Source organism: Vitis riparia, chromosome 11, assembly GCF_004353265.1.
Source record: "Vitis riparia cultivar Riparia Gloire de Montpellier isolate 1030 chromosome 11, EGFV_Vit.rip_1.0, whole genome shotgun sequence".
NCBI lineage: Eukaryota > Viridiplantae > Streptophyta > Magnoliopsida > Vitales > Vitaceae > Vitis > Vitis riparia.
Genome location: NC_048441.1, coordinates 18,010,813 through 18,031,472, shown reverse-complemented (window position 1 = coordinate 18,031,472; position 20,660 = coordinate 18,010,813). Strand labels below are relative to the sequence as shown.

The 20,660-nt window shown below is 36.3% G+C and overlaps 3 protein-coding genes across 3 annotated transcripts; all 3 read left to right on the top strand.

Annotated features, from left to right (window-relative positions):
• The first annotated feature begins 35 nt into the window (after positions 1–35).
• On the top strand, positions 36–8,541 carry LOC117925242 (WD-40 repeat-containing protein MSI4). The gene is made up of 15 exons (XM_034844197.1): positions 36–526; positions 704–767; positions 1,359–1,445; positions 1,583–1,645; positions 2,529–2,594; positions 2,744–2,818; positions 4,607–4,682; positions 4,853–5,078; positions 5,382–5,463; positions 5,835–5,908; positions 6,057–6,168; positions 6,335–6,409; positions 6,747–6,823; positions 7,174–7,273; positions 8,165–8,541. Exons 1-15 carry the CDS (start codon positions 279–281, stop codon positions 8,264–8,266), a joined length of 1,527 nt encoding a protein of 508 aa, XP_034700088.1. The 5' UTR covers positions 36–278; the 3' UTR covers positions 8,267–8,541.
• Positions 8,542–9,031: 490 nt separating this feature from the next.
• Positions 9,032–9,890, top strand: LOC117925241. Its single transcript, XM_034844195.1, has one exon. It carries the CDS (start codon positions 9,220–9,222, stop codon positions 9,736–9,738), a length of 519 nt encoding a protein of 172 aa, XP_034700086.1. The 5' UTR covers positions 9,032–9,219; the 3' UTR covers positions 9,739–9,890.
• A 7,093-nt stretch (positions 9,891–16,983) lies between these two features.
• On the top strand, positions 16,984–19,197 carry LOC117925674 (probable polyamine oxidase 5). Its single transcript, XM_034844740.1, has one exon. It carries the CDS (start codon positions 17,211–17,213, stop codon positions 18,897–18,899), a length of 1,689 nt encoding a protein of 562 aa, XP_034700631.1. The 5' UTR covers positions 16,984–17,210; the 3' UTR covers positions 18,900–19,197.
• Positions 19,198–20,660: the final 1,463 nt, after the last annotated feature.

Here is a 20,660-nt window from a genome sequence, read left to right as displayed (position 1 = left end):
AAAAAGGAAAAAGAAAAAAAAAAAGAAGAGGGAAAACCCTAGCAGAAAATCGGAAATTCGCCAAAACCCAAAACCCTCCGGATGTCTCTGGTAGGGCCACAGAAGCGACAAACACAAACCCACGCGCAGTGACGCCCATCTGTTCAAAGGCAGAGATCTCAGTGACGCGTGGTGGGCACCGTGTTAAAGAGAGCGTGAAGCACTATTTTTGTCCACAGTCGGATCGCTACAGTTCCGGTTCCGGTCGTGAAGTGTAGTTAAAGCTGTGAAGAGCTTCAATGGAGTCTCAGACGGTGAAAAAGAAGAGAGGAAGGAAGCCTAAGGTCAGGGACTACTACGAAGACGCCGCAGGAGGGAAGCGCGGCGGCGGAGCCGGAGAGGGAGACGGAGGCGGAATGAGGGAGAGGGCGAAGTCCGGCCAGCAGCAGCCTGTCGACGACAGCTACAGCCGGTGGAAGAACGTTGTTCCGGTCATCTACGACTGGCTCGCTAATCACAACCTCGTTTGGCCTTCGCTGTCTTGCCGGTAATGCTTCTCTGGCTCACTCTAGGGTTTAGTTTTTTTTGCTTGGAAATGAAGGGATCGAACCATAGGAGAAGCATTCTGTGGTGTTTTGTTTAAAAAATCTAGCTCTTCCCGTTGATTGAAACTGTGTCGTTTTGGTAGTAGTTCCCATTTTGATTTGTTCTTCTTCTGCAATAGGTGGGGTCCTCAGTTCGAACATGGTAATCATAAGAATCGACAGCGCCTCTATCTCTCTGAACAGGCAACTTTCTCATTCTTCTTTTCTTTATTAGTTTAAAGTTGCAACAGATTTAATGTTAGAAGCCAAAAGTTTATGGCTTGATCTAGCAGTGAAGTGTAGGTTCATTGTCTTTTTCTTCTTCTTCTTCTTTTCTTCCTTGGATTTTTCTTGATTTTATATTGAATCGATTTTTATATGCATTGCATCATCATTAGTGTTGGGTTATATATGTATTTCATATTAGTTCTTTAAATTTTATTTTTGATCTTCTTTATTCAGCAAGTGTGTGCTATGCTCGAAATACAGTCAGTTTGGCTTATTTCAGAAATCCCCTTTCCTGTTTCCTTTCTTGCAAAAGCAAATTCTGAAATGCAGTGTGGAAATGTTGTTAGAGCTCAAAACAAAGCTTTGTGAAATGTTGCTGGTTCTGGGTCTATTTTTATCATGATGGGGTTCTTGTGTTTCTAGGATAATATTGTGTGCATCCCTCATTGGTATCCCACTTGCTGAGATTTTTATGATATTAACCTCACAAACATGCACTTACATGCCCTGTACTCTACAACTTTATGGGGCTCCTCTTGTTTATCCCTTATTGTTTTTGGTTGACAGACTGATGGTACTGTTCCCAATACTCTGGTGATTGCAAACTGTGAAATTGTCAAACCAAGGGTAGCAGCTGCAGAATACATATCAGCGGTGATTTTATTACTATATGATACTTTTGCTTCTTCTTCTGTGATTTTTCTCTTTTTGTTCTTTGGGCGGTTTAGTTGTGAAGCTATGTTTGTGTACTTCTGATTCTTTATAATGTCTTTATTTGCCCAAATTTTCAGTTCAATGAAGAAGCACGTTCACCCTTTGTTAAGAAGCATAAGACCATCCTTCATCCTGGAGAGGTATGTACCAAACATATATGCAAGTGTGTCTGCTATGTATGATGGTGGACTTGAATCTTTGGATGCTTATTTAACTTTTCCCCAAAGTCGTCCAGAGGGGCTACTTGGCCTTAATATTGCATGTTATCACTTTTGTTTTTGCTTGAGAGAGATACTTGGCCTCTAAATTTTCACAGTGGCACTTTCATTCTTGGATGCCAGGGTGCCCAATTGGTTAGGGCAAATGCAGGGATGTGTGAGAGGCACACAATCCCGAGTTTGATTCCTACTGTTGGTTGAATGACCTAGGTTACTTGGTGTTGGTTATGGTGGGCACAGTTAGCACTTTGAGGTTTGGGTCCCCTTTGAGAGTTTGAAGGGCTTGGCTGTGGAATGTTTCTCAGTTATATATATATATATATATATATATATATATATATATATATATATATATCTATATATATGTGGATGAACTTGAAAATTTGAATACCTATTTAACTCTTCCCCAAAGTTGTCCAGGGACCTACTTGGTCTCTAATGTTTCATGGTAGCACTTTCATTTTTGAGAGAGAGAGAGAGAGAGGTAAAAAATATGAAGTTTTTTCTTGCTTTTCATGTGGCCTGACTATGCTATGTCTATCAAAAAAGGAAAAAGAAAAAGAAGCAAAAAAAACCTGTCCTGATTATGCTATGATTGCTGTATAACTATTTGATTCTGTAACTTCTGTGTAAGGAATTGTAAAAAGGATAAGTGGCTACTAACATCTAGAGTTTTGTCTCATAGAGACTCATTCATGTGCCTTGTTCAATTTCTTTGCTTTATAATCTGAAGCCATGGAGATTTCCCTGAAAATATTACGGTGCCCAACGGTCTTTGCATTGATCACTAAATATCACTTTGCAGGTTAACAGAATCCGGGAACTCCCACAAAGCAATCGGATAGTAGCCACCCATACCGACTGTCCTGAGGTGAGCATTCTCAGTAAATATTTTCATGTATTTTACTATTTTGTTATGAGAAGTGCAATGCCTATTAGAATATATTGGCTTTCTTTTTATTGCTAGGCTTAATTAATTAGAAAAGTTTAACACTGCTTAACCTGGACTCACAAAATTAGGTTTTCATTTGGGACATTGAAGCTCAACCAAATCGCCATGCTGTCCTTGGTGCTGCAGTTTCTCGCCCAGATTTGGTATGTCAATTTTTTATCTGAATGCATTATTTATTTTGCCAGTCTTATTGATTCCTTGGAAAATTACTGTTGTTATCTTCATGCATTCAAATCACTGTTGTTATTTTCATGCATTAAAATCACTGTTGTTAATTTCACCACATTATCTCTATTTTGCATAGGAGATAAGTTTATTTGTGTATCATTTTTTTTAAATAAAAAGTTGCATTCTGTTAACAATTCCCCTTAATCATAAATCTGATGCGAAATGTTGTGCTGACCATACAGCCATATTTATAGAGGTTCCTGAATTCTGGAAGCTGTACAATTATATAAATTTTTAGGGATTTGATAATATTAATGAGGATAAGCTATTGATATGGATCTATATTCTGACTAGGATTTCTTTGCTGCTTGCCTTGTGAATGGGTAAGGGATGGAGTCTAGAAGTAGAGATACAAGAACACAGTGGGGCCTGTCATATACCATTCCATTGAATTGTTATCTCTCCATTTCTTATTATAGCCAGAATGGTAATAGAAAAACTTATGCTTTTTGTGGGTTATGACAATTTACCCAAACAGCAGGGAGAACCTAGGATTTTATTGTTGTTCCCGTGGAAATATGCTTTTTAGAACCTTTTCCCCCCCATATTTCCAAATATTCCTGCCCAAAATGCGAGGCCGAGCCGAAAGAAAGAAATGACTTTGGGATTTGGTAGTTCTGAATAAGAATCATGCCTGGAAATCTGACTATAATTGGACTTGTTATCTTGGATGCATAATGAGCATCATTTCTCTTGCAAATTGCCAATTCTCACTTGAAAAACAATGCATCTGGCTAGTTCTCACAGCTCTTCATACTGGTGTCTTTTCCTGCCTGTGAGTGCCTCGTTCTCTTTTTTATCAGATTGTCTGTTCTCTTGAAGGATATTTCATCCTTTCTTGTATCTTCTTTTCACATATGAAATGAAGTGGTTTATTCCTAATTGAAAGAAGAAAAGCACAAATTGGCAATTTTTGCTTGAAAATGGTTGCATTTGTTACCCATTTCTCATAGAAAAGTTAATAAGCTGAAGATTAGTTTGTTTTCCAATAACTCAAGGAAATGTTTAGGTGGCTTTCAGATACATCATGCCTTCCTGTTTTCTATTTTTAAAAATACAAAACAGTAGTATCCTATATAAACTATAGGAACTATTAGTTAAAAGATTGGGACGTACCTCATGCTCTTAAAAACTGCTATCAGAGTTTTAAAATTTTGAGATAATAAATTTTTTTAATACTTAAATTTTTTAAAAATCATTATTTTTTAAAGATAATTCTCTAGAAAAGAATTCCTACTATCTGGTTTTAAAAATAGAAAACAGGTATCTGAACACTATTTTAACTATTTACAATTATTTATTATTTATCAACTTTAAAAATAAAAAATAAAAATCAAACATTCACAATAATTGACAAAATTTTCTGTAACCAAAAACACAGAATTAAGCATTTGTAGCTCTTGTAGATCTTCAATCTCTAAGAAAAGAAAGAAAAATTCTGATGGTAGGATCACTTTGGAATAGAGGAACACCAAAAATAAGAGATATTAATAATATTCCTATAGGCTGTTACTAATCTCCTACTGTTTTGTACCCCCTTTGGGTTTTTTTGAACCTTCTCTTTTTCTCAACTTGGCACCAACATTATTAGTGTTTCCTGGTGTTCTGTGATTTTGTTTGGACAATATAATATGTTTTTAGGTAACTGTCACTTAATCCTATTAGGTGTTTGACCATTTAACTTAGTAGTTATTTTCTTGCAGATATTGACTGGACATCAAGATAATGCAGAATTTGCACTAGCGATGTGTCCTGCTGAACCCTTTGTGCTTTCTGGAGGTTGGAAAGTTTGCTTTTAGAAATATCAGTTGCACAAACACTTGAACAAATGATGATCTAGATACCCCTTCAATCTGGAATGTCATGAAAGGGAATCTTTATATATTGGATGGTAGACAAAATTGGTGGTTCCTTAGTTTGATTAAATTAATTATTGCTTCATATCGCAGGGAAGGACAAGTCCGTAGTTTTGTGGAGTATTCAAGACCATATATCAACATTGGCCACTGACTCAGAAACCACTAAACCTCCTGGATCTGGTGGATCAATCATCAAATCTAACGCTAACCCCAGTGAAGGTAACGATAAGCCTGCTGATAGTCCATCTATTGGACCTCGAGGGATATTCCATGGGCATGAGGATACAGTTGAAGATGTGCAGTTCTGTCCTTCCAGGTAATTTGCATGATCTTACTTAAATGCATTTAATCATATTTTTTCAATCAATTATTCCAGAATATAGGCTCTGAAATAATTCTCTTTCATTTAGAACATCTTCTGTAGGGTATGAGACATGCTTTCTGATTTCCTCACCTAATATCTTTCTTAGTTAATTTGATACCTGGTCTGGAGGTAGCCGTACTTAATTAGATTTTTTAAGGGAAAAGAAGGAATAATTAATCCACTTCTTCTGAATCCTTAATTGTAACCATATCTTTCTTAGCTTGATTTTCTGACTTTTTTACATCAATCCTGAAGTGCACAGGAGTTTTGTAGCGTAGGTGATGACTCTTGCCTCATATTATGGGACGCACGAGTTGGTTTCAGCCCAGTTGTTAAGGTTACACACCCTACATTTCTCTCTCTCTCTTGAAGTTTTGTTTTTTTTTTCTCTTTTGCTTTTAAATGATGACTCTTATTGTATTCATTTATAGAACAGCGTTATTCCCCATGGGTAATCTTGTTATTATTGGTATAGATGTGGGTTATATTGTTGTCTGCTGCACTAACCCTTTGGTCTTTTCGTTATGTATCATTCAAGGATTTTACCTCCATCTTTTCTTCTCGTTGTGGGTTATTTTCTTCCAATTATGGTCACCTTCAGTAATACTTTATTCTAGATTTTTGTCCTTTCTCATAAGAATGGAAGTTTTGTTTTTGATGATGATGATGATGATGTATGACAGACCTTTGTTTGTGTCTGGATCACAGGTTGAAAAAGCACATAATGCTGATCTTCATTGTGTTGATTGGAATCCTCATGACCAGAATCTTATCCTAACTGGGTACTTCTAAGCTTTATGTTTCTTCTGGTTTATCAATTTTAGATTGTGAATTTGTGAAACATGTCTTGGTTTGATGATGCTTTGCTTTTGCTTCAAGGAGATAATGAAACTGTGTAGTTGCTTATATTTTAGCATTACGTCTCTTCAGGTCAGCAGATAATTCTGTTTGCATGTTTGATCGCCGAAATCTCACCTCCGGCGGGGTTGGCTCACCAATCCATAAATTTGAGGATCACAAAGCTGCTGTCCTTTGTGTGCAGGTTCTAAATACCATTCCTGTTTTGTTTGCCTAGCAAGATTAAAATATCATTCCTATGTAGTTCCTTGTCATTTTTCCCACTTTTCACTTATGGATGATAACTGTCTCAAGTAGTGCTAGTTTGATGTATTTGTTGTTTTTGCTCATTTTCTTTTTTCATGTTCCAGTGGTGCCCAGATAAATCATCTGTATTTGGGAGTTCTGCTGAGGATGGTTTATTGAACATTTGGGATCATCAATTGGTGAGAAGTTCAATCTTCCCATATTAGAGCTCTGTACTATTCTGTCTTTGTGTGTGTTTGAACATGTGTCAAACATCCCCTCACCCTCTCAGACTAGTTTGATAAACCATCTTAGTAATTCATTGTACCAAAACAAAGTTTGGCACCTTCAATTTTGATTTGAACTTATTGACACCTAATTATCTGATTTCTCACAGCCAAGTTATAACTCCTAATGTCTACCAACGGTAGGCTGAAAGGCTCTGTCACTGCTCCTCAGTATTTCATTTTTAGTAGATTTGTGTTCTTGTTCCTTCTTTTCTGGCTAACATAGGCAGTGTTCTGTATTATTTTACAGGTGGGAAAAAAGAAAGAGGGTGGGCCAAGAACACCAACTTCTGCTTCAGGCTTGTTTTTCAAACATGCTGGTCACAGGTTCAAAGCTCCCTACTTCTATGCTAATGTTGTTGATTTGCTAGACCTGGGTCCTTATCCTTTAAATTAGGTTATTTATTTTCTCAGTATATATAGAGCCTTGTCTTTTTGTGTGCGCTAGTGTTTCTTTTTTTTTTCTTTTTTTTATTTTCTCCCCTTCCTTTTTATGCTCTTCGGACTGGCCCTGTGCTACATCACTTGAATGGTGTTATTTATGCATGTCATCCCAGTGGTTTTTGTTGCATATGCCATCACAGCTGACTCTCCTTCTGTTGAGTTTCTGCAATCTCATTATTTCATCCGTGCATGTTATAGTGGCTTGATTTATGGTGGCTCTGTTACGTTTACAGGGATAAAGTTGTTGACTTTCATTGGAATGCATCCGATCCCTGGACTGTTGTTAGTGTATCTGATGACTGTGATGTTAGCGGTGGGGGTGGAACGTTGCAGGTATCTTCATGCTCTTTATTCTCATATGTTTCTTTCATCATTAAAGCTTCCAAACCTTCTGTGTTAGTGGGTGATTTGTCGGATATATTATGTTAAACATAGTTTAAAGTTTGAGAGCACAGAGAGAGATGGGAGCTGGAAGCATGAAACACAAGTCAAATAGAATATGTGAAACCCAATTGGAGGGGAATAGTTTGATGATAGGGAGATCCAAGGAGAAACCCAATGACCAATTCAAAATTGTGTCAAAATTAATATAGGTAGTAACATGCGAAGAGGCGTTTGGGATAGCTTTCTATGTTTGGCTTTAACCGAAAGTTGAAGGCAAAACCAAAATCACAGTTTTTAAAAATTAATATTGGCATTGTTAAGTTTTATTAAACATGAAATAATTCTTTAAGCAAGTCAAAATAATGCTTTTACAAAAAGTAAGATTTTAAAGATATTTTTTAAATCATAGACTCTAAATACGTGAAAGTTTTTATTAAGCTTTAAAAAAAAATGCTTGCCTTTTTAAAAGTGAGTCCAAATACGGTCGGAGAACATTGGAGAGATTTTATCTACTAGAATTTCCTGAAAGGACTAAAGACCTGTTTCCTGAGTTTTCCGGGGCTTTCCAGAAGCATTTTCATATAGAAAAGCTGATGGAAAATGGTTTCCCTCAAATACTTTGAGGTTTCCTTTAGGTTACATCAGCATGTTGGAAGTAGTGAGGTCAAAGAAAAAACAAAGCGAAAAGGAGAGATAAGCGTAAAAGAAAAGTGGGTTTCCCTGATAGGAAGAGTCGCTTCTACCACATGATGATTGCCTCCGTGAATATGGCTTATAAAGAAGTTATACTGTAACATGTATTGAAGAAGTGGTAATTGGATGATGCGTGTGTGTGTGCAGATATGGCGCATGAGCGATATGATATACAGGGACGAAGATGCGGTGTTGGCTGAGCTCAGGAACTTCAAATCTCATGTAGCTGAATGCCCTTCATGGCAGTAGGAGAATCAAAAAGCTATGCATGCCATGCTATGCGAAATCAGTGATAAAGACTTTGGAAGACTAAATTTATCCATGTCAATTAAGCTGTTTCTGTGTATGCTTATGTAAGATGATGTTTTAGGAGATTTAAACCCATGCAATTTGGATGTTTAAAATTCAATCTGACCTCCTATGAATTCATATGCCGAAATTGTTCTGAAATCCTGGACTGGGGGCCCTCACCTCTGGATGATTCCATATATCAAAATCTGCAAGTGGGCAACGTATTTTGATAATTGATAGTTCGGTCACTCAGTATCGGATGTGTTATTAGTCATACTCACAGGTCATAAGTCATAACCCACGTTTCTCATCATTGCTCACAACGGCCGCCTGAAGCCCTCATGTATCAATTTGTCATTCGTCATTTATTTCACACCAACACCTGTCACTCTTTTATTTGTCATTCGCCTAAGTGGGTCCACTCTCAGATTTAAAGCCGCTCCGCACGTGATAGCCCAACCACTACTGGACCCTGGCCCTATCCTCCCTCCACCCCACATTCCTTCTATTTTATTTCAATTCAATTGTCGCCGCCAAACCCAACAGTCTCCATATCTCTTCCCAGCAGATTCTCCTTTGCCACGTGTCTCTATCCCCCTGCCACGTCCTCGCTCATCACTCTCTACCTGGATCTTGATTTGACCACACCAACCCCCGCCACCATCCAGAAAACGACAACGTTTCAATCCCCCCCCCCCCCCACCCCACTCGGTGTTATAGTAATTCCCGCCATTTTCAGCTCTGTGTCTCAAATGTTGGCTTCCACGTCAACAGTAAAGAACACGTGGCGCCTAACCCTAGCGCGGCCACGTTGGCACAGCGCTGCACAGTCACTCTGAGTAGGCGTTTATAAAAACTGAGCATTATTCAGTGTTCCGACGCACTTTGGTCTCTGGTTGTTTTGGGTTCCGATGGAGGAAGGTCGAAAGAGACTTGGATGTGACGTCTCCGGTCAGGTTTCCGGGAATATGGCGCTGGCTTCGGCCCCCTCGGAGGGTGAAGGTGAGGGCGACAGCGACGATGACATCATGGCATGGCTGTCGATTGACGAGGACTCGGTTGTGGAGCTGATGGAGCTGTTGGAGCCGGAGGTGACCTCACCGATCAAGGTGAAGTTCATCGACAACCCCTACGTGTCAACGTTGATATTTCAGTCGTCGGCATCGTACGTGACCATCAACGGCAACGAGGAGAGCTGCGGGTCGTCGTTTTCCGACTCGGAGGCCTCCATCATGGCCAGCATCGACATGGGCGGCGTCAGAGTCCACCCTGTTTCCAGCTTGGCTGGGGAGTTTCCTGCAGCGAGTGGCGGCGGATGGGGTTTGGGTGAGAGTGCCTGGGCAGAGAATGGGGACGGATTCAACGGCTGGGATGGATTTGAGTGGGACGACGATTTGCTGGCAAGGTTTCTGGGTGAGGACCTCTTCTGAGAGACTGTGAAAAACTATGAATAGAGTTTTTTTTTTTTTTTTTTTCTCCTTTTCCTTTTTGTGTTTTTAGGGTTTTTAGGGTTTATGACTGTTAATAGAATACACAGAGAAGAAGAATAGAAAAAATGAAAACCCTGTTTTGCCTCTGCATGTGCCATTCTCTCTTTTCCATTTCTTTCTTATTTTTGTTTCCTATTTTCACCCCTCTTTTCCAAAAACAAATTTTGTTTTAAGAACGTTAATGAAATTGTTTTCATTTCTCACTGTTTTCAGAAAACAAAACATTTTTGTTTTTGTTTTTTTTGTTTTTTGTTTTTTGTTTTTTTTTTTCCGAAAATCCGGTGTGATTCTAAAGCACACTAAGTTGGTCCTACCTACCCAGAAAAGAAAAGGTTCACTTGCTGGGCTAATGGGGGTACTGGTGACGCATCCCACTGCATCCCTCTGATGACACGTGCCCTCGATCGTCATAGATCGTGCCAAGGAAGGGTAAAATGGGGATTATGTATTTATTTTTTGGAGGGCAACCCTAGACCCACCGTCCACTACCCTCTAGGCCATAGGGTACCTACCCCACCTTACCAGGATCTGGATGGTTACCTACCCTCCTCTCAAGTCTCATCTTATTATTATTATTTTTAAACTATTTTTCCTAATGTGATAAATGAAAACTTAATTTGCTTCATTAAAAGTTGAAATCTGAAAAGGGCTTTTTTTTTTTTTTTTGAAGTTTAGTATAATTTTATATCAATAATAATATAAAAAATGGCCTAATTAATGCTTATATTTTGTTATTTTATTTTTGGTAAGTCTAATAATTTTGTGATTTCTTTATAAGAACATATAAATATAAATATCAATTTCATTATAGTCATTCGAAAACTTTGAAATATCAGGAGCAGGAAATTTACATACAATTTTTGTAAAACAAAAGTCTATTTAAAAATCTAAAATATTTTTAACTTATTTTAAATATATTTTAAAAATAATTTTTATATTTAATTATTCTACATATTTATATAATTATTTTTTAAAATAGTTTTCAAAAAATGAATTAAAAGATGTTCCGTAAATTATTTTATTTTTTATTCTTTAAAACAAAAAGTAAAAATAAGTTTTTAATTGTCAAATGTATTTTTTTGTTCTTTTTAATTTGAATAATAAAAAATTATTTTTAAAAACAGTTTTAAACATATCCTTAATTTCTGGAAATTGAGTAAATTTTATATAATTGATTTTTTCTTGGGCTAAATAAACGACCCAAAAGTGTAACTCTGCAGAAGAAATGGGCCATTACTTGGACTTTTAAGGAAAGACACCTGGCCCCTTTGTGATAGTGTTAGATGGGCCTACTTGACTCCTTTATGGCCCAAAACTTTTAAAAACTTGGGCCCTTAAAATGGGCCTTCAATTTGGGTTCGGCTTGAAAGCATGGTTGAAAACTTGAAATTACCATTGGTGCACTTACTTCTTGTTTGTTTTTATTTTATGTGTAGTAAATTAACGATTATTTTTAGATATTTCATCCAAACACAATATAAAAACAATTAACTTGGATCTAGAATTTTAAATTTAAATAACATTTTTACATCAAATCCCAATCAAATTTCGACGATCTCTATATACTTCTAATTTAATTTGAATAAGAAACATATACTCATTATTTGAAAATTGTTCTCGAAAATGATTTTCTATTACTTAGAATAGCAAATAGTTTTGTAACATAACAAACCCGACTAACAACAAATTTGCTTCGATTATTTTTTATTTTATTTTCATTTTCAACGAACTTTTAAAGTCTTCATGAAAACCCAAAATCATTTTTTAAAATAGTTTTGTTTTAATTATTTATAAAGAATAGTTTTTATAAAAAAGGGGCAATCCACCATAGGCGTCAAAGTAATGTTGACTCTTGTCGACTTGAATGTTGGTGGTCTTGACATCAAATAATATCTATTTCCCTATTCTTTGGCTTTCTTTGAAAAAAGATGTTGTCCTATATTTGGAAATTTCACATATGGTTCATGGAACATCATCTTTATTGTCTAGTGAAAATAAGCCTAAACATGAATACATTGAATTGATAATGTGCTGCTCCTCTCAACTATCAACACGTAATTTCTTTATTAACACATGCAAAAAAATCTTATGTAATTAAATTTCTTCACGCAAAGGTGCCCAAAAAAGTTAGCTAATGTCTCCAAGATATTTTTTTAAGTTGCCCCACGTCGTTGTAACAAGATTGCGGAAAGGTGACAATAATTGAGTTGGGCGCCATGAGTCATAACCCTACATTTCATTAATATTATTGCTTTAAATAAAACTTTTTATTTTTATTTTAATCTTGGTTGAAAATTAGACTCGGGTCTAAAATGGGTCAAGTCGATTTATTTGCAAATCATAAAAATCTTATTTGTTTGTATATCGATTCTGGCATTTGCTTTTGAGAAAATATTATCGTATCATAGTTGTATATATCCAAATTCAAATTTGGATAGGTTAATATATATATATTGTAAGATTGAGATACGATAACATTGTGAGACTGTTCATTTGTAAATCATAAATTCTATTTATTTGTATATTGATTGTGACATTTACTTTTAAGAAAATATTATCATATCATAGTTGTATCTATCCAAATTCAAATTTGAATTGATTGATATATATATATTGTAAGACTGAGATATGATAACATTATGAGACTGTTTATTTGTAAATCATAAATCCTATTTATTTGTATATTGATTCCGACATTTGCTTTTAAGAAAATATTATCGTATCATAGTTGTATCTATCCAAATTCAAATTTGGACCGATTGATATATATATTGTAAGACTGAGATACGATAACATTATGAGACTGTTTATTTGTAAATCATAAATCCTATTTATTTGTATATTGATTTTGGCATTTGCTTTTAAGAAAATATTATCGTATCATAGTTGTATCTATCCAACTTCAAATTTAGACCGGTTGATATATATATTGTAAGATTGAGATACGATAACATCATGAGGCTGTTTATTTGTAAATCATAAATCCTATTTATTTAGTATATTGATTTTGACATTTGCTTTTAAGAAAATATTATCGTATCATAGTTGTATCTTTTATATATATATATATATATTGTGAAACTGTGATATGATAACATTATGAGACTGTTTATTTGTAAATCATAAATCCTATTTATTCGTATATTGATTCTGACATTTGTTTTTAAGAAAATAATATCATATCATAATTGTATCTATCCAAATTCAAGTTTAGACCGATTGATATATATATTGTGAGACTGAAATATGATAACATTGTGAGACTGTTTATTTGTAAATCATAAATCCTATTTATTTGTATATTGATTTTGACATTTGCTTTTAAGAAAATATTGTCGTATTATAATTGTATCTATCCAAATTCAAATTTGGACCGGTTGATATATATATATTGTAAGACTGAGATACGATAACATTGTGAAACTGTTTATTTGTAAATCATAAACCTTATATATTTGTATATTGATTCTAACGTTTGTTTTTAAGAAAATGTTATTGTATCATAATTGTATCTATCGAAATTCAAATTTGGACCGATTGATAAATATATTGTGAGACTAAAATTTACATCGTTAATCAAAACATACAAGTAAAAACAAATAAGATTAGGACTCAGACTTTAATGTATATGTAATATAATTTAATCGGTGGTGTCTTTTATTATATCTATATAAAAAATACTATTCAAAATTATAGATAACATCGTGTTTTTACAAGTGTCTTATTTTTATTTTTTGTATTTTGATTTTAAAAAATGCAAATTTATTATATATTTCAATAGTCCATATTTTTTACTTTTTAAGAACATGGTAGACTTTTTTTTTCTTACTAGTAATAATGAAAATAAATTAACTAGTTTTGAATTAGACCCTAGTGCTCTAAACTCATGGTCAACTCCAATCCCAAAAGACATAGATTTTGAAAGCAAAACCCCAATCCCAATCCCAATCCCAATCCCAACACACCAACCAAAACAAAAGCAAATGCAGAGGCAGCCAAAAGATTAAAAGAGGGGAAGAGTTTGTGGCTCAAGAACCCTACATGGGAGTGGGGCAGTAAAAAAAAATGAAGAGGAAGAAGAAAGGAATCTGTGTATTGAATTGAGCATATTCTCAATTTTTTTATTTTTTTTGTGAATTTATTTTATTTTATTTTATTTTTATGTATGGATTTTCACAACCACATGAAAGTAAATGTGGGTGACGTAAGGCATATCATAATGAAAATGAAAAGTGAAATGATACCATTCCATCACTACTTTTTCTCCCATCCCATCATTTTCCTATCAATTGTTCCATATCCCCATAAAATTTAAAGTGATTTTTGCCAACTATAAGTCTATTATCATCCCCATTCCAATGATACCATCCCCCAACACCTTCTCTTACATTAAATAAAAACAACTAGTCAATTTACCTCTGATTTTCTTCTCCTCCTCCATGAGGGAATGCCACACACACAGATGTGACACAAGCCCACTCCCAACCCTACACCTCTTCCATCACCTTAAGTTTTATCATTGTCTTTATTTTTTATTTTTCAATTTAGATTATGATGGGTCTATTTTTGTCCTTCCCCATCCTTTTTCAGGGTTTCTCTATGCCACGGAATGGTTTTTGCACCACCATATAAAAGTGTTTACAATAACATATTAAAAAACCCTCATTTCTCATGAGAAAAAACCTAGGATACCAAATGCATAGTTGTAGTCTCATCCAAATCATTGATAATATATGATGTGCTTTAAATCATTGGACTCACGAATGATTTTAATCATTGAAATTATACAATGTGATTAAATTGCTAAATAATATGATTGAAAGATAAAGTAATAAGATATAAAATATATACATGATATGATCTGATTAATCTTGTTTTTTGATATATAACAAGTCGATATCGATATTGAGACTCTTATTTTTATTTTGATCTTAAAAATCTCTAATGGTTTAGATTTAATATATCAAGGGTTCAGATTTTAAGTTCGACATGATATTGAATTAGTATCTTAAAATTTTTTAAGATGTTTATGAGATAGATAAAATTATGATTTGGTTCAGGTCTAATTTAATGAATTGATATAGTTTTTCGATTTGCATATGGTAAGATTGGATTGAGTGGAACTTAATGTATATGATGCAAGTTAACATATACTGTCTTTGGTACAATGTATTTATTTTGATTAATTGTGGAAGTAGGGAAAGCATGTGATGGTGAAATTAAGGATTGGGTGCTCAAGAAAAAATGGTCACAAGAGACGATGTGGAGCAATAATAGGAACTTGTCAATATTTGACTTGCCTTGATTAAGCTTTGATAATGATGCATTACCTCTAACTTATACACCTTATTAGGGTTTTAATGAATGCAAAATTAATTTTATAATGCAAAGGAGGATACCCATTGGCCCTTAGAATCATTGCAATCGAGTTAGTCAATTTATTTATGAATTGTACTAATAGTTATTAGTAATACCTATGCTTAAGTGTTTTTAACTAAATAAATATTATTATAACAGAATTTCAACTAAAGAAAGTGATAACATGATGCTCATTTATTTAATGTCTTGAAATCAATTCATAATATCTTTTGTTTCTTGAAGAATAAGAGAAGTTCATGGTATATATGAATAATAAGAGTTGAGACAGATAGTATTACAATCGATTCTTAATAAAAAATAAATGAAGTTTGATTATTAGAGGATACCCATTTGACATATGAAATATATTTTATAATCATTACGCACAAAAACCCTAAATCGACTTTTTATGAATTTACTGGAAAAACATCTTATCGAACTCATATAATCTACCAACACCCTTTCCATATTTTAATCTAATTATGATACTTACAAATCTGCACTGCCTTTCATGAAGATATGATCAAGGGTTTGGAGGCTAATATTGTTAATTAAAAAAATGCACACAGTATAACTTTGTAAAAGAGGATTATTAAAAATAAAGAAAAAAGAAAAAGAAAAAGAAAATGCATGGGACTTTAATTATAATAATGATAATGATGCATGGGTCATACTAATAAACACCAATCATGATGCTCATTTCCATCCAAAAATGATCACAGTTGCCTTCAACTCAAATCCAAACTCATTCTCCATAATTCCACTGAAGGTCGAACACAATGATTTTAGAATACTAACCAAAACTTTCAATGTTCATATGATTCATGCTGAGAAGATTTGTCATCAGAAATGGGTTTGTTTAGACTAAAAAATCCAGGTGTGGAGTTTGATGATTCATCAGTTTCCTACATAGGGAAAAGGGGAAAATAATTAATCAAACATGGATATGGTTGTTGATTGGTGAGAGGCACATCTCAACCAATCAATCCCCACCACATTTAACATCCCAAAGAGAAAAAAAAGGAAAATAGGTAAAAAGGGAAGAGAGATTTGAGAGTAATCCATCACTAGAGAGATAGAATCCCCATAAATTTTAGGTACTCTGTCATTGATTCACAGATGAAGTGATAAGTAAAAGTAGCTTAAAGAAGGGCCTTCTAGGAGGATGAAAGAAAAGAAGGAGATAGCTTAAAGGTCACATATTTCTTTCAACTTTCTCCAAAGCTACCTTTCAAATTTGGCCATGAAGTTCCCTCTCTTTAATGCCATTATACTGATTAATTTAATTTTGTTTTTTGGCTGCAGGTTGCTTCCAAAATTTAATCAACAAGTTATGACTTTAAAAATAAATCCAAAATTAATGTAACTTAAAATGTCATAAAAGGTTTGACCTACCCAGAAGAACACTAAGCTGATTCACAAAAACAGCATAATGAATTTAAGTTTAGGGATGGGGTTGAATGAGGCATTGCAAGGGCAGAGACAAGTCTTAGACTTGGTGGGGTGCCCTGAAATTGGGGTGGATGCTGGCCAAGTGAAAATTACCTGTGTACAAGTCCATTCATGTAGTGGTTATTATTGTTACATCAGTGTCATTGCTAGGGTCATGACTCATCAACAACATGCCATGGACCAATCAGGACCATTCATAGGTTCAGTTGGTGGGCCGTCGTTAACCCAGATTTACATGTGACTTTGGAAAAAGGCAATATGAATGATACATGGCATGTAAGATATGGCCAAAGTAAGTTGAGATATAGAGGGGAAATGGGAAGAGTTGAGGGAGAGTGAGTAGGGGAATTGGGGAATTGGGGAGTTTTGTATAGAGCCAATGTTACTAGTAGAGTTGAAGAAAAGTAGAGCCCTGTCTTTATTAGAGAAAAAAATAATGTAAAAATGAGTACCAAGAAGCCAAATACCAGACTACTTCTTATAAATTCCTAATCAGTAACTCAATCTCACCTCACAGTTCCCCTCACTTTGCTCTCTATCTTTTTGAGTCTATCTTTTGGTGTGCTGGTGAAAGTAGCAGAAGAGAGGAGAGGGTAGCAACAATGGTGGCCAAGAAGCCAAGGATTGTGATAATTGGAGCAGGAATGGCTGGTCTCACAGCTGCCAACAAGCTCTACACCTCCACTGGCTTCAAAGATTTGTTTGAGCTCTGTGTGGTGGAAGGAGGGACTAGAATTGGAGGAAGGATAAACACTTCTCAGTTTGGTGGTGACCGGATTGAGATGGGTGCAACTTGGATTCATGGCATTGTGGGTAGCCCAATTCACAAGATGGCTCAAGAACTCCACTCACTGGAGTCTGACCAGCCTTGGGAGTGCATGGATGGCTACCTGGACTCCCCCACAACCATGGCTGAAGGCGGGTTTGAGCTAGGCCCCTCCACGGTAGACCCTGTGTCCACTCTTTTTAAGAAACTGATGGATTTTTCTCAGGGGAAGCTGATTGAAGATAGTGTTTGCAGTGAAGAAGTTGATTATGTCAAGCTTGGAGCTAAGGCTTCCAAGGTCTCTACTATCAATGGTGGCGGCTTTGGCAAGCTCAGTGTTGGGACTTTTCTTCGGCGTGGCCTAGATGCTTACTGGGCTTCTGTCAAAGACCGAGAGGAGATCAAGGGGTATGGTAATTGGAGCAGGAAGTTGCTGGAAGAAGCCATTTTTGCAATGCATGAGAGCACTCAAAGGACTTACACATCTGCAGGTGATCTGTCAACTCTGGATTATGATGCAGAAAGCGAGTATATAATGTTTCCAGGGGAAGAAGTCACCATTGCTAAAGGTTACCTGAGCATAATTGAAGCTTTAGCGTCTGTTCTACCTGCTGGATTGATCCAACTAGGCCGGGAAGTCACCAAAATTGAGTGGCAGCCTGAGTGCCATCGATCAGTGGAGGTGGAAAATGGTTATGGAAGTAGGCCAGTGAAGCTACATTTCTGTGATGGATCGACTATGTCAGCTGATCATGTCATTGTTACAGTCTCTTTGGGGGTGCTTAAAGCTGGAATTTGTGGAGATTCAGGTCTCTTCAATCCTCCACTTCCCTCCTTCAAGACTGAGGCAATATCAAGGCTTGGATATGGGGTTGTCAACAAGTTGTTTGTTCAATTAAGTCCAAGCCATGACCATGAGGGGAAGAAGTTGAACAAGTTCCCATTCCTACAAATGGTTTTTCATAGATCAGACTCTGAACTGAGGCATCAAAAAATCCCGTGGTGGATGAGGAGGACAGCTTCTGTGTGTCCAATCTACAACAATTCAAGTGTGCTACTATCTTGGTTTGCAGGAAAAGAAGCTCTGGAGCTTGAAAAGATGAAAGATGAGGAGATTCTTAATGGGGTTTCAGTTACAGTGACAAGCCTTCTATCAAAGTCTAAATCCCATGAATTATGCAATGGGAATGTGAATCCTGTGGAGAGCTCCAATGGAAGTGAAGTGAAATTTATAAAGGTTCTGAAGAGCAAATGGGGCACTGACCCTCTCTTCAGGGGATCATACAGTTATGTGGGGGTGGGATCAAGTGGAGAAGATTTAGACTCCATGGCCAAGCCATTGCCTGAAAGCAGCAAGAGTGGGGCTAATGCTTGCCCTCCACTTCAAATTCTATTTGCAGGGGAAGCAACACACAGAACCCACTACTCTACAACTCATGGAGCTTATTTTAGTGGCCTCAGAGAAGCCAATAGGCTTCTGCAACACTATAACTGTGTTGGGGTTTCAGAGTTGTTGCAGCATTAGAATACCAGCCACTTTTTTCAACACCTATTTTCTATGATCTCCTTCTCAATTTCATCTAAAGCATTTTGCTACTCTTTGTTTTTTTCCTCTCTTTCTACAAAGTGGGCAATAGTGGGGGGAGGGAGAGAAAAAAAAATTATTGAGAGGTGAAAGAGAGATGGGGACATTTTTAGATGTACTGAATGAATTAAAGAAGCTTCTTTTCATTTTTCTATTGCTTTCTCTATGTTTGTGAGTTTGATAATATCTGTTGATCTTTCAATGCAAACCAAGTTGAGATTATGTAATGGGCATTGAATATTTGAAAGCTAAAGTAAAGAAGAAGGAGAAAATCTTTAGATCCTATCATATCTCTCTCTAACTGGACAGGATCCGATAAACCCGGCTCTTTCCAGGTTGGAATCTTCTCATCAGTAGCTTTCTTTGCTTTCTTGCTTGTTTCTCTCTGCCCCATGAGATTGTGTTCCTCAATCCAAACACACCCTTATCACACACGCACGCACACGCACACCAGTGATATATAAATTCTACGGGAGACTGGCCTTTGGTTTTAAAGGCCAGTGGGAGAATTGAGGGGGGTGGGGGGGTGTGGAACTTTGGGACAATGCATGAGCTGGCTCAAAGTATAGGTAGCTTCACATGAAGAAGGGATTAGTACAAGAACTGCATCAGATGCAACCGGTCCAAGTGGCCAATGGTCCTTAAACAATGAGACAGAAACACTTTTGGGATGCTCATCACCCTCTGATTGCTTAGATCATTAGTGCAGAAGCTCTCTAAGATTGGACCCCATTTCAATGATAGGTCCCATTCCATGCAAACGCCAGACAATACATTAAGACAGTTAGCTCTTAGTAGACAGTACTAATGGCCTACCCAGTTGGTACCCTAGATTTCTCTACAGAGCAAATCCACACTCTGAATGCTAGAGACAGAAAATGACTGTCCACAAGCAAATATTGCAGAGGTTCTTGTGCCCAATATGCCAGATGATTAATTGAATTTGCCCCCCACCCCATCACAGTTGAATTTTTTTTTTTAAAAAAAGAGAGACTAGCCTTCCACACATCCCACTGAGCTCAACAACAAAAACTTCACATGATTCATAGCAGTAGCACTAGGTTTAAAATCTGCTTTGAGGGCTTTGGCTTTCTAGGGTGTTCTGTTTGGGGGCAATGAATAGTCAAATCAAGAAAGCTGTTCACAGAGACTCTATTATTGTATAGCAATTGCAAGGCTCTCCCCCAAAAAAACTGGAATGGCCCACTTGCTGTCTCTTTTTGCCTCTTGCTGGTTTCAATCACCCTTTGATGATTGTGCATATCGCAGACCAATCTGTCACCCTGTCCTTGTCTGATTCATCTATTTAACATAAACAAACAAAGGAGAATCTCCCTTCCCCACCCCCCCACCACCCACTGCCCTAATCCAACATCTCTTGACCCTCTTTTCTGCTTCTGCCACTACTCATCATTATCAACCCCTCTTTTTTCTTAACAAATAATGCTTTGTTAGGTTGATGATGATCCCTTAGTCTTCTTTCTCCATAATTCCTCTACATATCCTAATATCCCCATCTCATCCTTCCGCAAATGATCAAACCCCTAATTATAACTAACCCCTGAGCTTAACCACTTCATTACTTGTCTGCTTTGGATCACTTTCCTAACCATCAGGGCGCAGTTTGTTGTTGGGCCCCCTTCATCCTTGACACACAAAGTGCAGGTCCCATGGGACCATGGGTGGTGGTACCTCCAATTT

Coding starts and splice junctions, on each gene's coding strand:
- LOC117925242 (XM_034844197.1), top strand. CDS start 279: ATGGAGTCTCAGACGGTGAAAAAGAAGAGAGGAAGGAAGCCTAAGGTC. Junction 5,464..5,834: donor GTTTCAGCCCAGTTGTTAAG/GTTACACACCCT, acceptor TCTGGATCACAG/GTTGAAAAAGCACATAATGC. Junction 6,169..6,334: donor CTGCTGTCCTTTGTGTGCAG/GTTCTAAATACC, acceptor TTCATGTTCCAG/TGGTGCCCAGATAAATCATC.
- LOC117925241 (XM_034844195.1), top strand. CDS start 9,220: ATGGAGGAAGGTCGAAAGAGACTTGGATGTGACGTCTCCGGTCAGGTT.
- LOC117925674 (XM_034844740.1), top strand. CDS start 17,211: ATGGTGGCCAAGAAGCCAAGGATTGTGATAATTGGAGCAGGAATGGCT.